Here is a 19,676-nt window from a genome sequence, read left to right on the forward strand (position 1 = left end):
GAATATCAATTTCTTATTTCCCATATGTTAAATTCCTTATAATCAGTATAATTTCTACCATGGGTATTAAAGTTGTCTAGTATGCAGCATAATATATGCACAATATACTGTACATTCTTCCAGACCTCATTTAAGGTTATTTTTTATTTTAATGTCTGGGAACCTTAAGTTTTAACTATGACTCAATTAAGCATTGACAACTGAGCACATAACTTACATCTTCTCCTGGTTTTCCTGGAGGTCCTTCAGGGCCCCGTGGACCAACTGGACCCTAATACAAAGAGTTATAACCATTAACAGTCATTGCAATTCATAGATATAATTTATGTTATATTTTATTTGTTAGGTGGGATGGTTTATGGATATGTAATAAACCACTGAATTGGAACCCTGTGTGTGCACCAGCGTCTACCAGAAAGACGATTCCTTACAGAAATAAATATATATACTGTATATATATATATATATATATATATATATATATTTATATACTGCTCTAAAAGTAAAAGGAACACTGAAATCCCACATCCTAGATATCACTGAATGAAATATTCCAGTTGTAATCTTTATTCATTACATAGTGGAATGTGTTGAGAACAATAAAACCTAAAAATGATCAACGTAAATCACAACAAATATCCCCCGGAGGTCTGGAGTTGGAATGATGCTCAAAATCAAAGTGGAAAATTAAGTTACAGGCTGACCCAACTTCAATAGAAATGCCTCAAGACAAGGAAATGATGCTCAGTAGTGTGTGTGGCCTCCACGTGCCTGTATGACCTCCCTATAATGCCTGGGCATGTTCCTGATGAGGCGGCGGATGGTCTCCTGAGGGATCTCCTCCCAGACCTGGACTACAGCATCCCCCAACTTCTGGACAGTCTGTGGTGCAATGTGATGTTGGTGGATGGTGCGTGACATGATGTTCCAGATGTGTTCAATTGGATTCAGGTCTGGGGAAAGGGCGGGCCAGTCCATTGCTTCAATGCCTTCATTTTGCAGGAACTGCTGACACACTTTAGCCTCATGAGGTCTTATATTGTCCTGCATTAGGAGGAACCACACCAGCATATGGTCTCACAAGGGGTCTGAGGATCTCATCTCGGTACCTACCGGCTGTCCGGCTACCTCTGGCAAGCACATGGAGGGCTGTGCGGCCCTCCAAAGAAATGCCACCCCACACCATTACTGACCCACTGGCTAACCAGTCATGCTGAAGGATGTTGCAGACAGTAGATCACTATCCACGGCAACTCCAGACTCTGTCACATGTGCTCAGTGTGAACTTGCTTTCATCTGTGAAGACGACAGGGTGCCAGTGGCCAATTTGCCAATTCTGGTGCTCTGTAGCAAATGCCAATAATCCTGCACGGTGTTGGGCTGTGAGCACAACCCCCATGTGTGGACGTCAGGCACTCAGACCATCCTCATGGATTCGGTTTCTAACAGTTTGTGCAGACACATGGCCTGTAGGAGGTCATTTTGCAGGACTCTGACAGTGCTCCTCCTGTTCCTCCTTGTACAAAGCTGAGGTAGCGGTCCTGCTGCTGGGTGGTTGCCCTCCTACAGCCCCCTCCACGTCTCCTGGTGTACTGGCCTGTCTCCTGGTAGTGCCTTCAGCCTCTGGACACTACGCTGACAGACACAGCAAACCTTCTTGCCACAGCTCACATTGATGTGCCATCCTGATAGAGCTGCACTACCTGAGCCACTTGTATGGGTTGTAGAGTCCATCTCATGCTACCACGAGTGTGAAATAACAACCAACATTCAAAAGTGACCAAAACATCAGCCAGAAAGCATTGGTACTGAAATGTGGTCTGTGGTCCCCACCTGCAGAACCACTGCTTTATTGAGTGTGTCTTGATAATTGCCAATAATTTCCATCTGTTGTCTATTCCATTTGCACAACAGCATGTGAAACTGATTGTCAAACAGTGTTGCTTCCTAAGTGGACAGTTTGATTTCACAGAGGTTTGATTTACTAGGAGTTATTTTCTGTTGCTTAAGTGTTCCCTTTATTCTTTTGAGCAGTATATATATATATATATATATATATATATATATATACAGTATATATACACCGTATTTTCCGGCGTATAAGATGACTTTTTAACCCCTGAAAATCATCTCAAAAGTCGGGGGTCTTCTTATACGTACGGCATGTGCAGGGAGCGATCCTGGATGTTCCCAGGGTCTGAAGGAGAGGAGACTCTCCTTCAGGCCCTGGGATCCATATTCATGTAAAAAATAAAGAATAAAAATAAAAAATATGGATATACTCACCCTCTGACGGCCCCTGGCTCTCAGCATTGCAAGCTGCAGCCTCCTTTCCTAAGAATGCATTGAGCGTAGGACCTGCGATGACTTTGCGGTCACGCGACCACGACATCATCGCAGGATCTACGCTCAATGCATTCTTAGGAACGGAGGCTGCCGCTTGTAACACTGAAAGCCAGGGGCTGTCAGAGGGTGAGTATATCCATATTTTTAATTTTTATTCTTTATTTTTTACATGAATATGGATCCCAGGGCCTGAAGGAGAGTCTCCTCTCCTCCAGACCCTGGGAACCATACGCCGTATAAGATGACTGGGTGTATAAGATGACCCCCGTCCTATACAGCGGGTATATCCCAAATTCCATATTTTATATGGAAAAGTTGTGGGTCGCCTTATACGCCCAGTCGTCTTGTACACCAGAAAATACGATATATATATATATATATATATATATAACCCATTCTGACCTATGTGGAAATATTCTCACATTCACACATGTTCCTATTCGACCATGCCTTTGTTTTTTCTTAGCTTAAGTGATTTTTTCCATCAGACACTCAGCTTTTGTACTAAAGAGCTATATAATTTGCATCAAAATAATGCCACAGAAAAAAACTCTTTGTGCTCACCATAGGGCCTGGTTCACCTGCTTCACCATTAGGGCCAGGAGGTCCCATGGCACCCTAACAGGAAATAAAGAGAAGGATATTTCTATGTCGCAATGAACAAACAATACTATAGCACAGTTTATTGCATTAATCTGTTGATTGATATAAAACATAATAAGATAATTATTGTCTTAGATCATAATAGTAAGAATTACCATAGTATGAATTGCCACACAATGTTGAATTCTATTTGGACTTGCATTGTTTGGTTCCACATGAAGACAGTTCTGAACAGATATCTATGTTTACTTGGTTACTTAGTTACATGGAACCAACAATTTTATTAATCTATTGTACAATTATCAACACTTCTTTGCACTAGTTTAATTATATTGGGATGCAGAAATTGCAGACTGGTCATATAGATGGTCATGGTACCTTAGATGTACAATTGAGCTCTATATAGGAGGACAACGATACTACAAATGCCACATCATAGATGGGTTTCTGGTATTGCATTGGGACCCAGGTGCTCATTTTTTTTTCAGTTAATTTGAAAGACATTGATAGACCCAACTTACTGTGTATTAAGTCCACCAATGCCTGGAACAATATACTGGACCAGTAATCGAAAGGCCGCTAAATGCTTCAATTATCTACAGCACCAGAATATCACTGACTATTATTGATACATTAACTTGACAGACTATATTACTGACCAACAGAGGTAAAAATGTGTACTTTTCCACTAATTGACAGGTACCAGGAATCTGAATGCACCCTTGATAAAAAAAAAGTATAATTTACATTCAGATACTGACTTTGCCATATGCTGAATATCCAAATGCTGAGTTTTCCATTAGGTACTGACTGCTAATTGTGCTAAAGAATAACAAAGACCAGCCACTGAATGTTATTCCTGAGGTTATTAGCTACCGTGATTAGCATACTAAATATTATTGCTCATGACCTTTGTTGCTCTATGGAAATATAACTACATTGGCTTTGCTGTCAGGTTCTACAGATATCTGTCTGATAATCACATCCTCAGAATTCATATTATTATGTCTCTAATGACTACTTACCGGATTTCCTGGTAGACCCTGTGGACCTCTTGGTCCAACTTGCCCCTGTGGAACAATAGGCAAATCATGTCTTTAAACAATTTAAAAGTTACAAGAACTTATACATGATAAGAAACATTCTTGCATCTTTCTGATTTCTTCTGTATCATATATGTGACATCACCATTCAACAAAATCATTGCACATGGAAAAATGTTTTATCCATGACAAAAAATGGTATCCATTCAGCAAAGCATATGAATAGAAAATGCCTTAATGAGCAGGAAATGCCATTTTATAGCGCAATATGTAGAATATAAATGGAGAATCTCTGGAATCTTTCCTGTTAGATAATGTGTTATGACCCTTACTCGAGTGATGCCAGAGGTGGTGACATGTGGTGCTAGGTCTTCGGATGACGCGCAATATGGGCTTACAGAAATATCACATATTCCATTGAGGTTACTGTTGAGAATTATAGAAAAACATCTTACCACTGAACCAGGCATCAGTCCAACTTGAGACCCAAGTCCAGATTTCTCATCAAAGCCACCTTGCATTTGAGAAGAAAATGGCTATAAAAAAAGAAAACAGAACTAAAACACGTTTCAGTAATGCATTCTAGAGAAGATACAGTTCTGTATTTATGACTGAAATGGGCAACTACTGAGGCATTTGCTTTACTGTTTAAAGGGCTTGTCTGGTCACACAATATTGAAGAGCTATTCTCAGTATAGATCATCAATATGAGACTGATGGGGGTCCGACCTCCAGCATCCCCATGGATCAGCCGTAATTTGCTCTGGCAGCAGGCAGATGTAAACACATCGAACACAGCAGCAGAGCACAACTCTATGCTGAGGTTAACGACCACTGCTGAGTAATGCAGAACACCTTGTGCAGAACACGCAACAGCGGATAATAACCATTGAATGGATCTGTGCTCTGCAACTCCATGTGTTTATATCCATTCCCTGCCAAAGCAGTTTTCTGGTGATCACTACCGGATCCTCTTATTCTTGATCTATACTATTGATAGGTCTTATTATGGCGTGACCACACAACCCATTTAAACTGTCCGCAGAGGAGCTTCTAGATTATTTTTGACATGTAAAATGTAATCTGTCAGCAGGATTTCACACCCCAATTTATTTATATCTGCAGGTAGCTCTTTCAAAGTCAAGCCCAGCCATACCTTATGGGCATGTTTCCACAGTCAGTATCAGCAGCAGCGCTCTGGATGCAGAACATGTCCGATCCGTTCAAAGTGCTGCCAGCTTTTGTACGCGTGGTGATTCTGCATGTGTTCATTGAACCGTGCAAAATCACCGCATCCTATATATTGGACGGTGATATTTATCTTGCAGAGTCTGAGCGTCTCCTCAAGATAAATTGACTTGCTGCAGTCTAGAAAGACGCAACGCATGTGCGTATACGCAGGGAAGCCGCCGTGTCACCGCACGCATAGTGGAGATGGGATTTCATAAAATCCATCCACTATGCTGTATCATCTGGCCGCTGCGGGTTGGACGCTGAGGATGTACGCATCGTCCAACCCGCAGCGTTTACTGACCGTGGAAACATACCCTAACATGGACAGTTCCTTCCTTTGTCATTGAGAAATCAGTGTTTGAATTGATCATGTAAAGTATTGCTGGACTTGTCTGTGAAAGAGCTACATAAGCATATATTAGTTTTGGGGTGGTGACAAACTGCTGACAGATTTGACAGATTTATTTTAAAAGCACTGATTTACAAATGCCAGCATTTCACTAATGTGTAAAACTAAATAAAAAAAAAATATGCACAACATTATTTTTCTAGGGATGGTGATAAAGACATTCACAATGTAAAGCAGTAATACAGTGACAGTGTTTCCATTGCAGCAGCAGGCCTATGTGGCACCCCAGAGTAAGGTTGCCATGGTGACATTACCTCCCTCTAAGGGGTGATGTCATGCCTGGAGGCAAGAAGGAAGGTCCCCAACAGGGGAGTTGTCATGGAAAAGGGAGCCAGCTGGAGCTTGTGACAGGACAGTGAGGGAGGAGAGTTGGCAGTTGGTCTGTGGAGAGTGAAGGGACAGGAGCAGAGACAAGAGCTCAGGGGAATAAAAACTGTGTATAGCTGACCCCAGAGCGGAGCACTGATAAAAAGGGATGCCAGAGTCCTTGGCTGGGCGGGTGCTGTACACCCTGACTACCGAATCTGGAGGACAGGGGACTGCAAGTTCCCTGGCCACACCAAACACCTGAAGGCATGGTAGCAGACCAAGAGCCCGGGCCTGACAGTGAAATGGACAGTGCCCATGAAATAGGCTCACTCTGTCTGCCATACAGGTTAGAAATCATCACGCAGGAGAGAGCCGCAGCTTAGCTACAAGCAGCAGGGACCCTAAAAGAGAGTGCAGAAGGAAAGTCCCCAACCCCACCTGGCAGGGTGGATCCCATGAAAGCCTCCAGGCAAGCCGGACTCAATCCGTCATCTGTAACTTGTACTCCAGATTGCATCTATTTTCAAGTAAAAGGTAAAGAAAACTTCACCTCTCTGTGTCCTTCACTTATTCAATGAACCCAAACGTTCACCACCATCTGAACAATCAAATGTTTTCCCTGTGGCCCCGCTCTAACTGTAGGGAGCTGAACCATCTTTGCTGCGTCACCATCAGCCCCAGTGGACCTAAGCTGCAGCGTAGGCAAACCCATTGCCGAACACCACGGGTGGCGTCACGACCAGACACCACATAATTATCCTCCATTTTATGACACAGCTAGGGCCATGGAAACGGATGACGGCTCCGTGACCTCCCCTATAGAACTGTCCAATCCGATTCCGGGTACCCCATGGCTCTGGCGGGGCATGTCACCTATAGACTGTTGCCATCCTGTAACGTGTCCTCTATAGGGTACATGTCCACGATCAGGAATTGCTGTACATACAGTTATATGAAAAAGTTTGGGCACCCCTATTAATCTTAAGCTTAATGTTTTATAAAAATTGTTGTTTTTTTTTGCAACAGCTATTTCAGTTTCATATATCTAATAACTGTTGGACACAGTACAGTTTCTGCCTTGAAATGAGGTTTATTGTACTAACAGAAAATGTGCAATCTGCATTCAAACAAAATTTGAAAGGTGCATAAGTATGGGCACCCCACCAGTGACATTAATATTTAGTAGATCCTCCTTTTGCAAAAATAACAGCCTCTAGTCGCTTCCTATAGCTTTTAATGAGTTCCTGGATCCTGGATGAAGGTATTTTTGACCATTCCTCCTTACAAAACAATTCCAGTTCAGTTAAGTTTGATGGTCGCCGAGCATGGACAGCCCTCTTCAAATGATCCCACAGATGTTCAATGATATTCAGGTCTGGGGACTGGGATGGCCATTCCAGAACAGTGTAATTGTTCCTCTGCATTAATGCCTGAGTAGATTTGGAGCGGTGTTTTGGATCATTGTCTTGCTGAAAGATCTATCCCCTGCGTAACTTCAACTTTGTCACTGATTCATGAACATTATTGTCAAGAATCTGCTGATACGGAGAGGAATCCATGTGTCCCTCAACTTTAACAAGATTCCCTATTCCAGCATTGGCCACACAGCCTCAAAGCATGATGGAACCTCCACCAAATTTTACTGTGGTAGCAAGTGTTTTTCTTGGAATGCTGTGTTTTTTGGCTGCCATGCATAATGCCTTTTGGTATGACCAAACAACTCAATCTTGGTTTCATCAGTCCACAGGACTTTCTTCCAAAAAGAAATTGGCTTCTCCAAATGTGCTTTTGCATACCTCAGCCGACTCGGTTTGTGGCGTGCTTGCAGAAACGGCTTCTTTCGCATCACTCTCCCATACAGCTTCTCCTTGTGCAAAGTGCGTTGTATAGTTGACCGATGCACAGTGACACCATCTGCAGCAAGTTGATGCTGCAGCTCTCTGGAGGTGGTCTGAGGATTGTCCTTGACTGATCTCACCATTCTTCTCTGCCTTTCTGATGTTTTTCTTGGCCTGCCACTTCTGGCCTTAACTAGAACTGTACCTGTGTTCTTCCATTTCCTTACTATGTTCCTCACAGTGGAAATTGACAGGTTAAATCTCTGAGACAGCTTATTGTATCCTTCCCCTGAACAACTATGTTGAATAATCTTTGTTTTCAGATTATTAGACAGTTGTTTTGAGGAGCCCATGATGCCACTCTTCAGAGGAGATTCAAACAGGAGAACAACTTGCAAGTGGCCACTTTAAGTAGCTTTTCTCATGATTGCACACACCTGGCTATGAAGTTCAAAGCTCAATGAGGTTAGAAAACAAAAAAAAGTGCTTTAGTAAGTCAGTAAAAAGTAGGTAGGAGTATTTAAAACAAGAAAATGATAAGGGTGCCCATACTTATGCACCTGTCAAATTTTGTTTGAATGCAGATTGCACATTTTCTGTTAGTACAATAAACCTCATTTCAAGGCAGAAACATTACTGTGTCCAACAGTTATTAGATATATGAAACTGAAATAGCTGTTGCAAAAAAAAACAATTTTTATAAAACATTAAGCTTAAGATTAATAGGGGTGCCCAAACATTTTCATATAACTGTATTTATGCAGTGTCAAACCCACAGTGTCCAGATGTTACAGCACAGTGGATGGGATTTCTAGAAATCCCATGTCCACTATGTGTGTATGTGCATCTGTGGGTCACCCGCGGAGGCAGACATGCGGCATGTCTCTCCAGACCGCAGCATGTCAATTTCTCTTGCAGAGATGTTAGTCTCAGAAATAGAATTTACAACAAAAGAATGTATTGAATGCGGTAAATCTGCATGGTTCAGTGAACACATGAGGATTTACCTGCGTTCATAGAACGTAGCGTTTTTGATGCATACGCTGCGTCCAAAGCGCTTAGTATTTCTCTGTCCACTTTTTCCTTGTTTTAGGTCGCTATTTCTATCTGCACACATGGTGCTATACATCACATTATACTCCTGTAACCAACGGAATACAAGGAATAATTGTTTTATTAAGTGGACAATGTCTGTTTCCTATTCTGGCAATATGCTCAGTTTTTCTGTACTAGCCAATATCAGCTGCAATATTATGTTTTCGATCTTTTTGTACATTGAAGAGGGTTTCCCATGAACAATGTACATTTTAATAAATAGATCTTGGAATAATAATAAGTTTTAACAATTTGATGAGTTAAAACAATGTTTTTGTGCTGAGATAATCTTATAAATGTGCCCCTGGCATATACTGTGTAATGGTCGAACCTGACCGTACAGGATCATGGTCTGATCATGGGCAGGGGAGGATACAAGAGCGTATATAGACATTATAGCATGGGATCACAACTTCTGCTTTCTGAGGTAAAATATTTGCCTGCCTGCCTGCCTTACATTAAACAGTAAAAAAAAATCATCTGTGATCCCTTGCTGTCCTGTCTGTATACTCTCTTTTTTTGCTCCCTGCCCAGGAGATGTAGTATGTTCAGACCATGTTCCTGTACTTTCAGACATAGCTATTACATAGTACACAGTAGGGGCACATTTATAGAATAATCTCTGCACAGGGACATTTGATATAAACACATCCAATTTGGAACTTGTCATTTTTCCAATATGAATTAATAAAAATTTAATTTATTCATGGGCAAGCCATTTAAGGCTCAAATAACACTCTACATGTTTACATTGCACATTCAGCCATAAACCTTGTCGCAAAGTTACTAAGGAGATTTAACCATTAGTCTCAAATTGTTCAATGTTCCCAAGCAAATTCTATTTGAGTGCAATTACTATGAGATACTGTATCATGTGATAACTTAACATTCGTATTGAGCATTCCGATACTGCAAATATCGGGTATCGGCCGACATTCGCGGTATCGGAGTTCCGATACCCAGTTCCGATACTTTCAGTATATATCGGATACGGGAATCGGAAGTGCCCATAGTGCAATGAGCCAGTTTGATTTAATTCAGCCAATGAGGAATCCTAAGAAGTGTGGGCATATCCTGTTATGCATGTTAGGCATGTAAGTAAGGGCATGGCTGTGATTGGCTGCTGAAAAGATGTCATGATGCACTGTAAAAGCCGCCGCCGCCATTTTGGGTTCACTCTGCTGTGAATTCAGTTAGGGACAGGACGCTGCTGTTCTGACTGAGGGATAGCTTGAGATAGCGATTTGCTTCATATTGCTTTACCCAGGCTAATTTAACAACCGCTGTGAGAGAACCTTGTTTTTGCCTTGCAGCGCTGTTCACGGCTGTCTGCAAGGTCTGTGTGTGAGTGCAGCTCACGCTGTAGCCTGTTCTGCAGCCACAGCTGGTTGTAGTCAGCTCAGCGTATGTCACTGCCTCATACTGTTTCATTGTCCTTTTTGCAATTAGTGCTGCCTGCTGCACATTTTTTCTGATTTATCCTATTAGTGGGTTTCCATCCGTATCCTGCTAGATTGTGGAAAAATACTATATAGGAGTACATAGAAGAGCTTTTCTTGACCTTGCAGCGCTGTTCACGGCTGTCTGCATGGTCTCTATGTGAGTGCAGCTCACGCTGTATTCCATTCTGCAGCCACAGCTGGTTGTAGTCAGCTCAGCATGCGTCACGGCCTCATACTGTTCCATTGTCCTTTTTTCAATTAGTGCTACCTGCTGCACATTTTTCCAGATTTATCCTATTAGTGGCTTTCCATCCGTATCCTGCTAGATTGTGGAAAAACACTATATAGGAGTACATAGAGGAGCCTTTCTGCAGCCTTGTGCCCTGCAGCCCCAGCCAGATTAGTATTAGCCTATTTTTTGGAACCTCATCTATTGCATTGTAGGTTACCTTCCTGCATTGTAATCGCTACAAAAAGTTTTTGATACTATCAGTTTTACATCTTTGGGCACATCCAGTGTCTTTTTTGTGAAAAAAACAAAAGGTTCATAAAGTTCACCAAACACTCCACTTTACAGTTGTGTAGGCCACATTAGCTCATATTAAAGTATAGTCCACACTTTAGAAAATTAGTGTTTCTTATACCTGTTAGCAGCTGTTCAGGAATAAGCAGACTAAGGCTGGGTTCCCATTGCGTTATGGGACCGCGTTTAACGGACAGCGTTGCACGGCGAAATTAATGCCGTGCAACGCGTCCGTTAACGCGCCCATTGAAGGCAATGGGAACGCGCTTCACTAGCGCGTGCCATGTTCGGCACGCACTAGCGACGCGCCGGTGATTCCTGGCGCGCCGCGGACGCTGCTTGCAGCGTCCGAGGCGCGCCCGCGGTCCGTTCCCCGCTCTCGCAGATCGGGGATCTGCGAGAGCGGAGACGTTACCGCGACCCCGACCGCAGCCCCATAGAAAACATTGCGTTAGCGCAATCCGCTAGCGCTAGCGCTAAACGGATTGCACTAACGCAATGTGACCCTAGCCTAAGCCCTTAGAACTTTTCTGCCTATCTTTATCAGTCTACCAAGATGAAGAAGGTTTCTGCTAGGAGAGGATGTGGGGATTCTGTGCCTGCTGCGGGCACCGTTGACTCATCATCCTTCAGTTTTAGCAGGGGACAGTCCTTCATGCACAGCTTTGTAGGAGTTCGCCATACTCCACTGCTGCGGGACGAACAAATTGAAGCCATTGTCGGATGGATGGCAGCTAACGCATCGACTTCAATTAGTGCCACATCCTCTCAGGCACAGAGCACTGAAGACCGCCCTTCTGTCTCTTCACCACCTGCCAAATTGCCCAGGCAGTCAAAGAGCCCAGGACAGGAGCCATCTCTACTTCTGTTCTCTGAATCTCTTGGCTTGGAGAGAGGGGGCAAGCCAAGCAGCATTCGAGAAACTGAAGAAGAGACAGTATGCAGTGATGAGCAACTGCTTTGTCTCTCTGAATCCGAAGAGGCGGGTGGGCCAATGCCTACGGTCAGCACACCTCAGTAAGCATCTGATGATGAGACTCAGTTGCCACTTTCTGGTGCGTACTGTGCTGCTGAGACTACTCAGGAGAAGCAGTTGTTGGAAGAGGGTAGTGTAGATGATGAGGTCCTTGACCCATCACGGCGTGAGGTACAGGAAGGTGGTGGGAGCAGCTCTGAGGAAGAGATTCCCCGAACGGCCCAAAAAGGAGGGAGATGGAGGGGGAAGACTGCAATGCCTGTAGCCTCCACTTCGGCACCCAGTAGGAGCATGCCTCTTCCAAAAGCCAAAACGGGCACTCCCAAGACTTGCAGTGCCTGGTCCTTTTTTGACACAGTCCCAGATGACATTTGCCTTGTCAAATGCAAGCTGTGTCATCAGAAAGTCAAAAGAGGGAAAAGTGTCAGCAACCTCAATACCACAAATATGTGGAAACATGTGTGGACCAAGCACGTGGTGGAGTTGCAAAAACACACTGAAGACCTAGGCCAACCTACAGCGGCACCTCTTCAGCTCGTGTTGTAGCCTCTTCCTCCAGCTCACACACAGCTGGTTCAGCTTCCTCACAGGATCGCCATGGAAGAACCTCTGGCACTGCTGGACAGAGACACAGTGTAATTCCACCCACAGCACCACGTCCCTGTCATCATCACACTCCCACGCCAGTTTACAGCCATCGGTAGCACAGGCATGGGAGAACAGGCGCCCATACTCGGCAAATCACCCCCGAGCACAGGTTCTGAATGCTGGCATTGCAAAACTACTGTCCCTTGAAATGCTGTCATTCAGGCTGGTGGAGACTGACACCTTCCGTAACTTCATGGCATTGGCAATCCCACAATACAATGTGCCCAGCTGCTTTTACTTCAGCAGGCAAGCCGTCCCTGCCCTGCAAAAGCATCTGGAGGGAAAAATTAAACATGTACTACTCAACGCCGTCAGTAACAAGGTCCACCTGACCACCAATGTGTGGACTAGTCACCATGGACAGGGATGATACCTTTCCCTCACTGCCCATTGGGTAAATGTTGTGGAGCTGGGGACAGATCTTGAGAGTGGTGCTGTACGTGTTCTGCCAACTCCAAGGATTGCAGGAATCCAGTCTGTACACATTGACTCCTCCTCACACTGCAGTTCCTCCGAATCACCGCTGCAGGAGCCGTCACAGTCTACCTCCACATGGACCTGTGAACGCTTACCTGTTACGACCGATATGAGCACAGCCGTGGCCAAACATCAACAGGCCGTATTGAAATTAATTTCTTTGGGGAATCGAAGCCACACAGCACAGGAGCTCTGGAATGCCATCAAGCAGAAGAGCGACGTGTGGTTTGTGCCAGCGAATCTCCAGCCAGGCATGGTAGTGTGTGACAATGGCTGAAATCTGGTGGCAGCTCTGGGCCCAGGCAACCTCACTCACATCCCATAAATAAATATACAAAAAAGGTTGCACTCTATCGTGCAAAAGCATGTCTAATATGAAATATATGAAATATGAATAGCAAAATGGCTTTTGAACATTAGGAAAATATTTAAGAGACGCTTTGCACAGAATTTGATATAATCAAATAGTGTGAGCCCATCAACCAGTTGTCAAGGTGGTCTCATAAAACTGATGGGTCCCTGACCCCCCTATCCAAATGTGAACACTTACCAAAGGCCAATGTCTGTATGCCTGGGTGAATGTGGACACCTCTGTTCAGTAAAGCCTACATATGAGTTGGCCGGGACCAAGTGTGATGAGATGCAATTAAAAACCACATGGTGATGGGAGGAGTGCGCAGTCAGTAAGCTAACATAGAAATGACAAAAAAAGACTCGCACATCCAAACTAGTGTGAATAGGTGCATACCAGGAGCAGCTACCTCCATACATAAATATACAAAAAAGGTTGCACTCTATCGTGCAAAAGCATGTCTAATATGAAATATATGAAATCTGAATAGCAAAATGGCTTTTGAACATTAGGAAAATATTTAAGTCGTCAAGGTGGTCCCATCACCATGTGGTTTTTAATTGCATCTCATCACACTTGGTCCCGGCCAACTCATATGTAGGCTTTACTGAACAGAGGTGTCCACATTCACCCAGGCATACAGACATTGGCCTTTGGTAAGTGTTCACATTTGGACAGGGGGGTCAGGGACCCATCAGTTTTATGAGACCACCTTGACGACTGGTTGATGGGCTCACACTATTTGATGATATCAAATTCTGTGCAAAGCGTCTCTTAAATATTTTCCTAATGTTCAAAAGCCATTTTGCTATTCATATTTCATATATTTCATATTAGACATGCTTTTGCACGATAGAGTGCAACCTTTTTTGTATATTTATGTATGGAGGTAGCTGCTCCTGGTATGCACCTATTCACACTAGTTTGGATGTGCGAGTCTTTTTTTGTCATTTCTATGTTAGCTTACTGACTGCGCACTCCTCCCATCACCATGTGGTTTTTAATTGCATCTCATCACACTTGGTCCCGGCCAACTCATATGTAGGCTTTACTGAACAGAGGTGTCCACATTCACCCAGGCATACAGACATTGGCCTTTGGTAAGTGTTCACATTTGGACAGGGGGGGTCAGGGACCCATCAGTTTTATGAGACCACCTTGACGACTGGTTGATGGGCTCACACTATTTGATTATATCAAATTCTGTGCAAAGCGTCTCTTAAATATTTTCCTAATGTTCAAAAGCCATTTTGCTATTCATATTTCATATATTTCATATTAGACATGCTTTTGCACGATAGAGTGCAACCTTTTTTGTATATTTATGTATGGAGGTAGCTGCTCCTGGTATGCACCTATTCACACTAGTTTGGATGTGCGAGTCTTTTTTTGTCATTTCTATGTTAGCTTACTGACTGCGCACTCCTCCCATCATCATGTGGTTTTTAATTGCATCTCATCACACTTGGTCCCGGCCAACTCATATGTAGGCTTTACTGAACAGAGGTGTCCACATTCACCCAGGCATACAGACATTGGCCTTTGGTAAGTGTTCACATTTGGACAGGGGGGGTCAGGGACCCATCAGTTTTATGAGACCACCTTGACGACTGGTTGATGGGCTTACACTATTTGATTATATCAAATTCTGTGCAAAGCGTCTCTTAAATATTTTCCTAATGTTCAAAAGCCATTTTGCTATTCATATTTCATATATTTCATATTAGACATGCTTGTATATTTATGTATGGAGGTAGCTGCTCCTGGTATGCACCTATTCACACTAGTTTGGATGTGCGAGTCTTTTTTTGTCATTTCTATGTTAGCTTACTGACTGCGCACTCCTCCATGTTGTTTTTAATTGCATCTCATCACACTTGGTCCCGGCCAACTCATATGTAGGCTTTACTGAACAGAGGTGTCCACATTCACCCAGGCATACAGACATTGGCCTTTGGTAAGTGTTCACATTTGGACAGGGGGGTCAGGGACCCATCAGTTTTATGAGACCACCTTGACGACTGGTTGATGGGCTCACACTATTTGATGATATCAAATTCTGTGCAAAGCGTCTCTTAAATATTTTCCTAATGTTCAAAAGCCATTTTGCTATTCATATTTCATATATTTCATATTAGACATGCTTTTGCACGATAGAGTGCAACCTTTTTTGTATATTTATGTATGGAGGTAGCTGCTCCTGGTATGCACCTATTCACACTAGTTTGGATGTGCGAGTCTTTTTTTGTCATCACTCACATCCCATGTCTGGCACAGGTGCTCAACTTGGCCGTGCAGAGTTTTTTGAGGGACTATCCGGATCTTGATGCACTGCTGCACAAGGTCCACCTAGAGTGCGCTCACTTGCGGCATTCCAGCATGTCAAGATCGCGCATAGCAGCTCTGCAGCGCCGATTCCTCCTTCCGGAACGTCGCATCATATGTGACCTACCAACCAGGTGGAATTCAACGTTACATATGTTGCAGCGGTTGTGTGAGCAGCAGGCAGCAGAAATGGAGTACCAGCTGCATCAGGCGCAAACAAGTCGCACTGCGCGCCTTTCAGACTTCACAACCACTGAGTGGGCCACTATGAAGGACATCTGTCAGGTTTTGCATGCCTTCGATAATTCCACGCGGATGGCGTGTGCAGATGATGCACTAGTCAGCATGACTGCCCCCCTTATCTGCCTGCTTGAAAAAACACTGCAAGCGCTAAGGGATGAGGTGGTGGAAGAGGTGGAGGATGAGGAGTCACAAATGCCATCTGCTTCTGGACAGTCTGCGCGACGTGGTTCCTCACAAAGGCCTAGGCAGGGGACACTTTGTGAGGAGGATGAGGAGGAGTCAATGGAGGAGGAAGACATCTGTGCAGAGGAAGGAGTTACACAATGCTCTAGTAGTCAGTATGTAGAGCGAGGATGGGGTGATGCAGAGCAGGCAGAGATGACATCTCAAGCAGGGGACAGCATTTCTTGACCAGTTGGCAGTCTGCAGCACATAGTTAATTTCATGCTGCAGTGCCTGAGAAATGACCGCCGCATCGCCCACATTCTCAACACGGCTGATTATTGGGTGTACACCCTCCTAGATCCTCGCTACGGGGACAACTCACATAGCCTCATAACACTGTTGACCCGGGAGTGTAAAATGTGGGCGTACCAAGACACACTGGTGCACAACCGAGAGCAGTGCTGCTAGTGCTTTACAAAGCTGCTCAGTGCGTCGAGGCAGTGGAGGAAGCTCTGCACAAAGAGGGAGCAAAAGCAGTGCCTCAGCACAAGACAACACCAGTATGGTCATAATGTGGCAAAGTTTTGTGTGCCCACCAGAAATGTCTGCACCATCACAGAAGGCTCCAGTCAGCAGGAGGCAACGTTTCTGTCAGATGGTGACAGACTGCATGTCTTGCCCTCTCAGTGTACTCCCAGACGGCTCTTCCCCCTTCAAGTTTTGGGTCTCTAAGCTGGATACATGGCCAGAGCTTAGCCAGTATGCATTGGAGGTGCTAGCTTGCCCTGCTGCTAGGGTATTATCGGAACGGGTCTTTAGTGCCGCAGGTGGTATACTAACAGACCGTCGCATGCGACTATCCTCCGACAACGTTGACCGGCTTACTTTTCTGAAAATGAACAAGGCCTGGATCTTGCAAGGTTTTGCCAGTCCTCTTCCAGATTAAATAATTGGTTGGCAACAGTATCCAGGTCTCCTGTTGTGTTCATGTTTCTACCATCTGAACTATAATCCCTGGGCTCCAACACTGCCAGTTGCTGCTCAGAAGTGCCGTCTGCACAGTCAACACATGACCCAGTGTCATTGGGTTTCAGTAACGTCAGCTGATCCCCAGCTGTGTATCTGGCAATTTCTCCTGCTCCGTCCACACTCGCACTACAACAGATATTAAACTTGCTCCAATTAGGCCTCAGCTTACACTCTGCTTCTCCTGTATTCCCTATGCTCCAACACCGCCAGTTGCTGCTTGGAAGTGCCATCTGCACAGAGAAAAACACTAGCTCCTGTGTTAGTGGGGTTCACTATCCTCAGCTGCTCCTGCTGCCTCCACACTCACACTACTACAGATATGAAACTTGCTCCAATTAGGCCTCGGCTTACACTCTGTTTCCCCTGTAATCCCTGGGCTCCAATACCGCCAGTTGCTGCTCGGAAGTGCTGTCTGCAGAGTCAACACCTGCTCCAGTGTTATTGGGGTTCAGTAAGGTCAGCTGATCTCCAGCTGTGTATCCGGCAATTGCTCCTGCTACCTCCACACTCACACTACTACAGATATGAATCTTGCTCCAATTAGGCCTCGGCCTACACTCTGTTTCTAGCATTGACCCTGGGCTCCAACACCGCCAGTTGCTGCTAGTAAGTGCCATCTTCACAGTCAACAGTTGCTCCTCTGTTATTGGGGTTCAGTAATGCCAGCTGCTCCCCTGTTGTGTGTGCGGCAATTTCTCCACTCTGTTTCTAGCATTGAACCTGGGCTCCAACACCGCCAGTTGCTGCTCGGAAGTGCTGTCTGCACAATTAACACTTGCTGCCATGTTATTGGGGTTAAACAACCAACTAGAATAATGTAAGGATATACTTAGTTAAACAACCAAAAAAGAACGCAATATCCTAAAAAAATACTTTGTTAATAATATCTAAAAGTCATGGACAATAGAATGTACTTAAATGTATGCTACCAACATCAACCACCTGGGTTCGGGTAGGGTAGGAAAAAATCAGAAAATAGTAACAAATATATTCCTGGCACAGTCCCTATAAGGTGGCCCTATAGTAGCTCTCGCCTACCTACCAGCGGAGGTTGGCACCCTAAATTACGATGTGGCGCCCCCGCTCCACGTCGACTGTCCCTTTCTGCCCTACTAGGCCCTACCAACTACCCACACCCAGGTCCCCACAACATACACACAAATTGACCAAAAGGTGACACTAACCAAAAATGTGAAAAAAAGTGTGAAAAAAAGTGAAAAAAGTGTAACAAAACATACTAAAAACAACGCAGCAGAAAATGATGCTGCGTAAAAATCCACTAAATTACATGTACCCCATAGGCTATGTCAGCAAATGGTATATCTTTTGCTCAAAAAAACTCTTAAAGTGTGAATGATGGTACACAGATAATAGTCAAATACCAAGATTTTGGGGTACAATAGAGCAGTGTTTTTCAACCAGTGTGCCGCATGGTCGGGTGTGCCGCGGGGGAACGGGAGTCAGCTGTTCTCTGTGCCGACTGTCAAGCTGACAGCCGGCACAGAGAAGCTGCAGCGCGCCGGCTCCCGGAGATCAATTGTACTCGCAGACATCTACCAGCTGCGAGTACAATTGAGGCTCTGACCGCTGGGTCAGAGCGACGCCAGCAGCGTGATCAAGTCATGTGATCACGCTGCTGGCGTCACTATCCGGCGCGCAGGGGACAGAAGACACTTGGTGGTAAGTGCTCCTGTGCTGTGGAGCTGAAGACACCGAAGATTCAGCGTGGGGTGGGTTTATGGGGAGTATGTGGGGAGATTTATTAAGTGTGTGGGGGGATTTATTAAGTGTGGGGGGATTTATTCAGCGTGGGGTGAGTTTATGGGGAGTATGTGGGGGGATTTATTAAGTGTGTGGGGGGATTTATTAAGTGTGGGCGGATTTATTCAGCGTGGGGTGGGTTTATGGGGAGTATGTGGGGGGATTTATTCAGTGTGTGGGGGGATTTATTCAGTGTGTGGGGGGGATTTATTCAATGTGTGGGGGGGCATTTATTCAGTGTGGGGGGGGATTTATTCAGTGTGGGGGGTGGATTTATTCAGTGTGTGGGGGAATTTATTCAGTGAGTGGGGGGATTTATTCAGTGTGCGGGGGGGATTTATTCAGTGTGTGGGGGGATTTATTCAGTGTGTGGGGGGATTTATTCAGTGTATGGGGGGGATTTATTCAGTGTGTACGTGGGGGGGGCTGGAATTTATTTAGCATGTGTGGGACAGGGTGCATTTATTCTGTGGAAGGGGATGGATTTATTCTATCGGAAGGGCAGTGGATATATTCTGTGGGGGTGAGTGGGGAGATGGGGGTGGACACAGTAACGAGGGGAAAAATGTGTGCTGACAGTACTGGGAGAAACGGTGATGGGATGTGTGAGGACAGTATGGGGAGTCGGGGGAATGTGTGAGGGGGGAATGTGTGAGGAGGAAATATGGAGAGAGCAAAGGGGTATGTTAGCAGGGGGGGGATGTACAGGAGGAGGCTATTAGAAATGTGTGCAGACAGTATGGGGGGATGAAAGTGTGAGTGGATACAGAATAGATACTGAGTAGTGTGAGGGTAACAGCCAGGAGAAGACAGTATGCCAAGTAGGAGGAGTGTAATGAAGGGGCACAGTAGAGAGACT

General features: G+C 44.7%; 1 protein-coding gene across 1 annotated transcript in view; it reads right to left on the reverse strand.

Moving 5' to 3' along the window:
• COL5A2 (collagen type V alpha 2 chain) overlaps positions 1 to 19,676 on the reverse strand; it is a 525,281-nt gene that overhangs the window by 179,245 nt on the left and 326,360 nt on the right. The window contains exons 8-11 of the mRNA XM_069733787.1: positions 4,448 to 4,528; positions 3,975 to 4,019; positions 2,911 to 2,964; positions 218 to 271 (exon numbers count right to left, since the gene is read on the reverse strand). Coding sequence (XP_069589888.1) covers positions 218 to 271; positions 2,911 to 2,964; positions 3,975 to 4,019; positions 4,448 to 4,528 — 234 coding nt within the window. The remainder of the gene's footprint in view (positions 1 to 217; positions 272 to 2,910; positions 2,965 to 3,974; positions 4,020 to 4,447; positions 4,529 to 19,676) is intronic.

The sequence above is a fragment of the Ranitomeya imitator genome, chromosome 7 (assembly GCF_032444005.1).
Source record: "Ranitomeya imitator isolate aRanImi1 chromosome 7, aRanImi1.pri, whole genome shotgun sequence".
Lineage (NCBI taxonomy): Eukaryota > Metazoa > Chordata > Amphibia > Anura > Dendrobatidae > Ranitomeya > Ranitomeya imitator.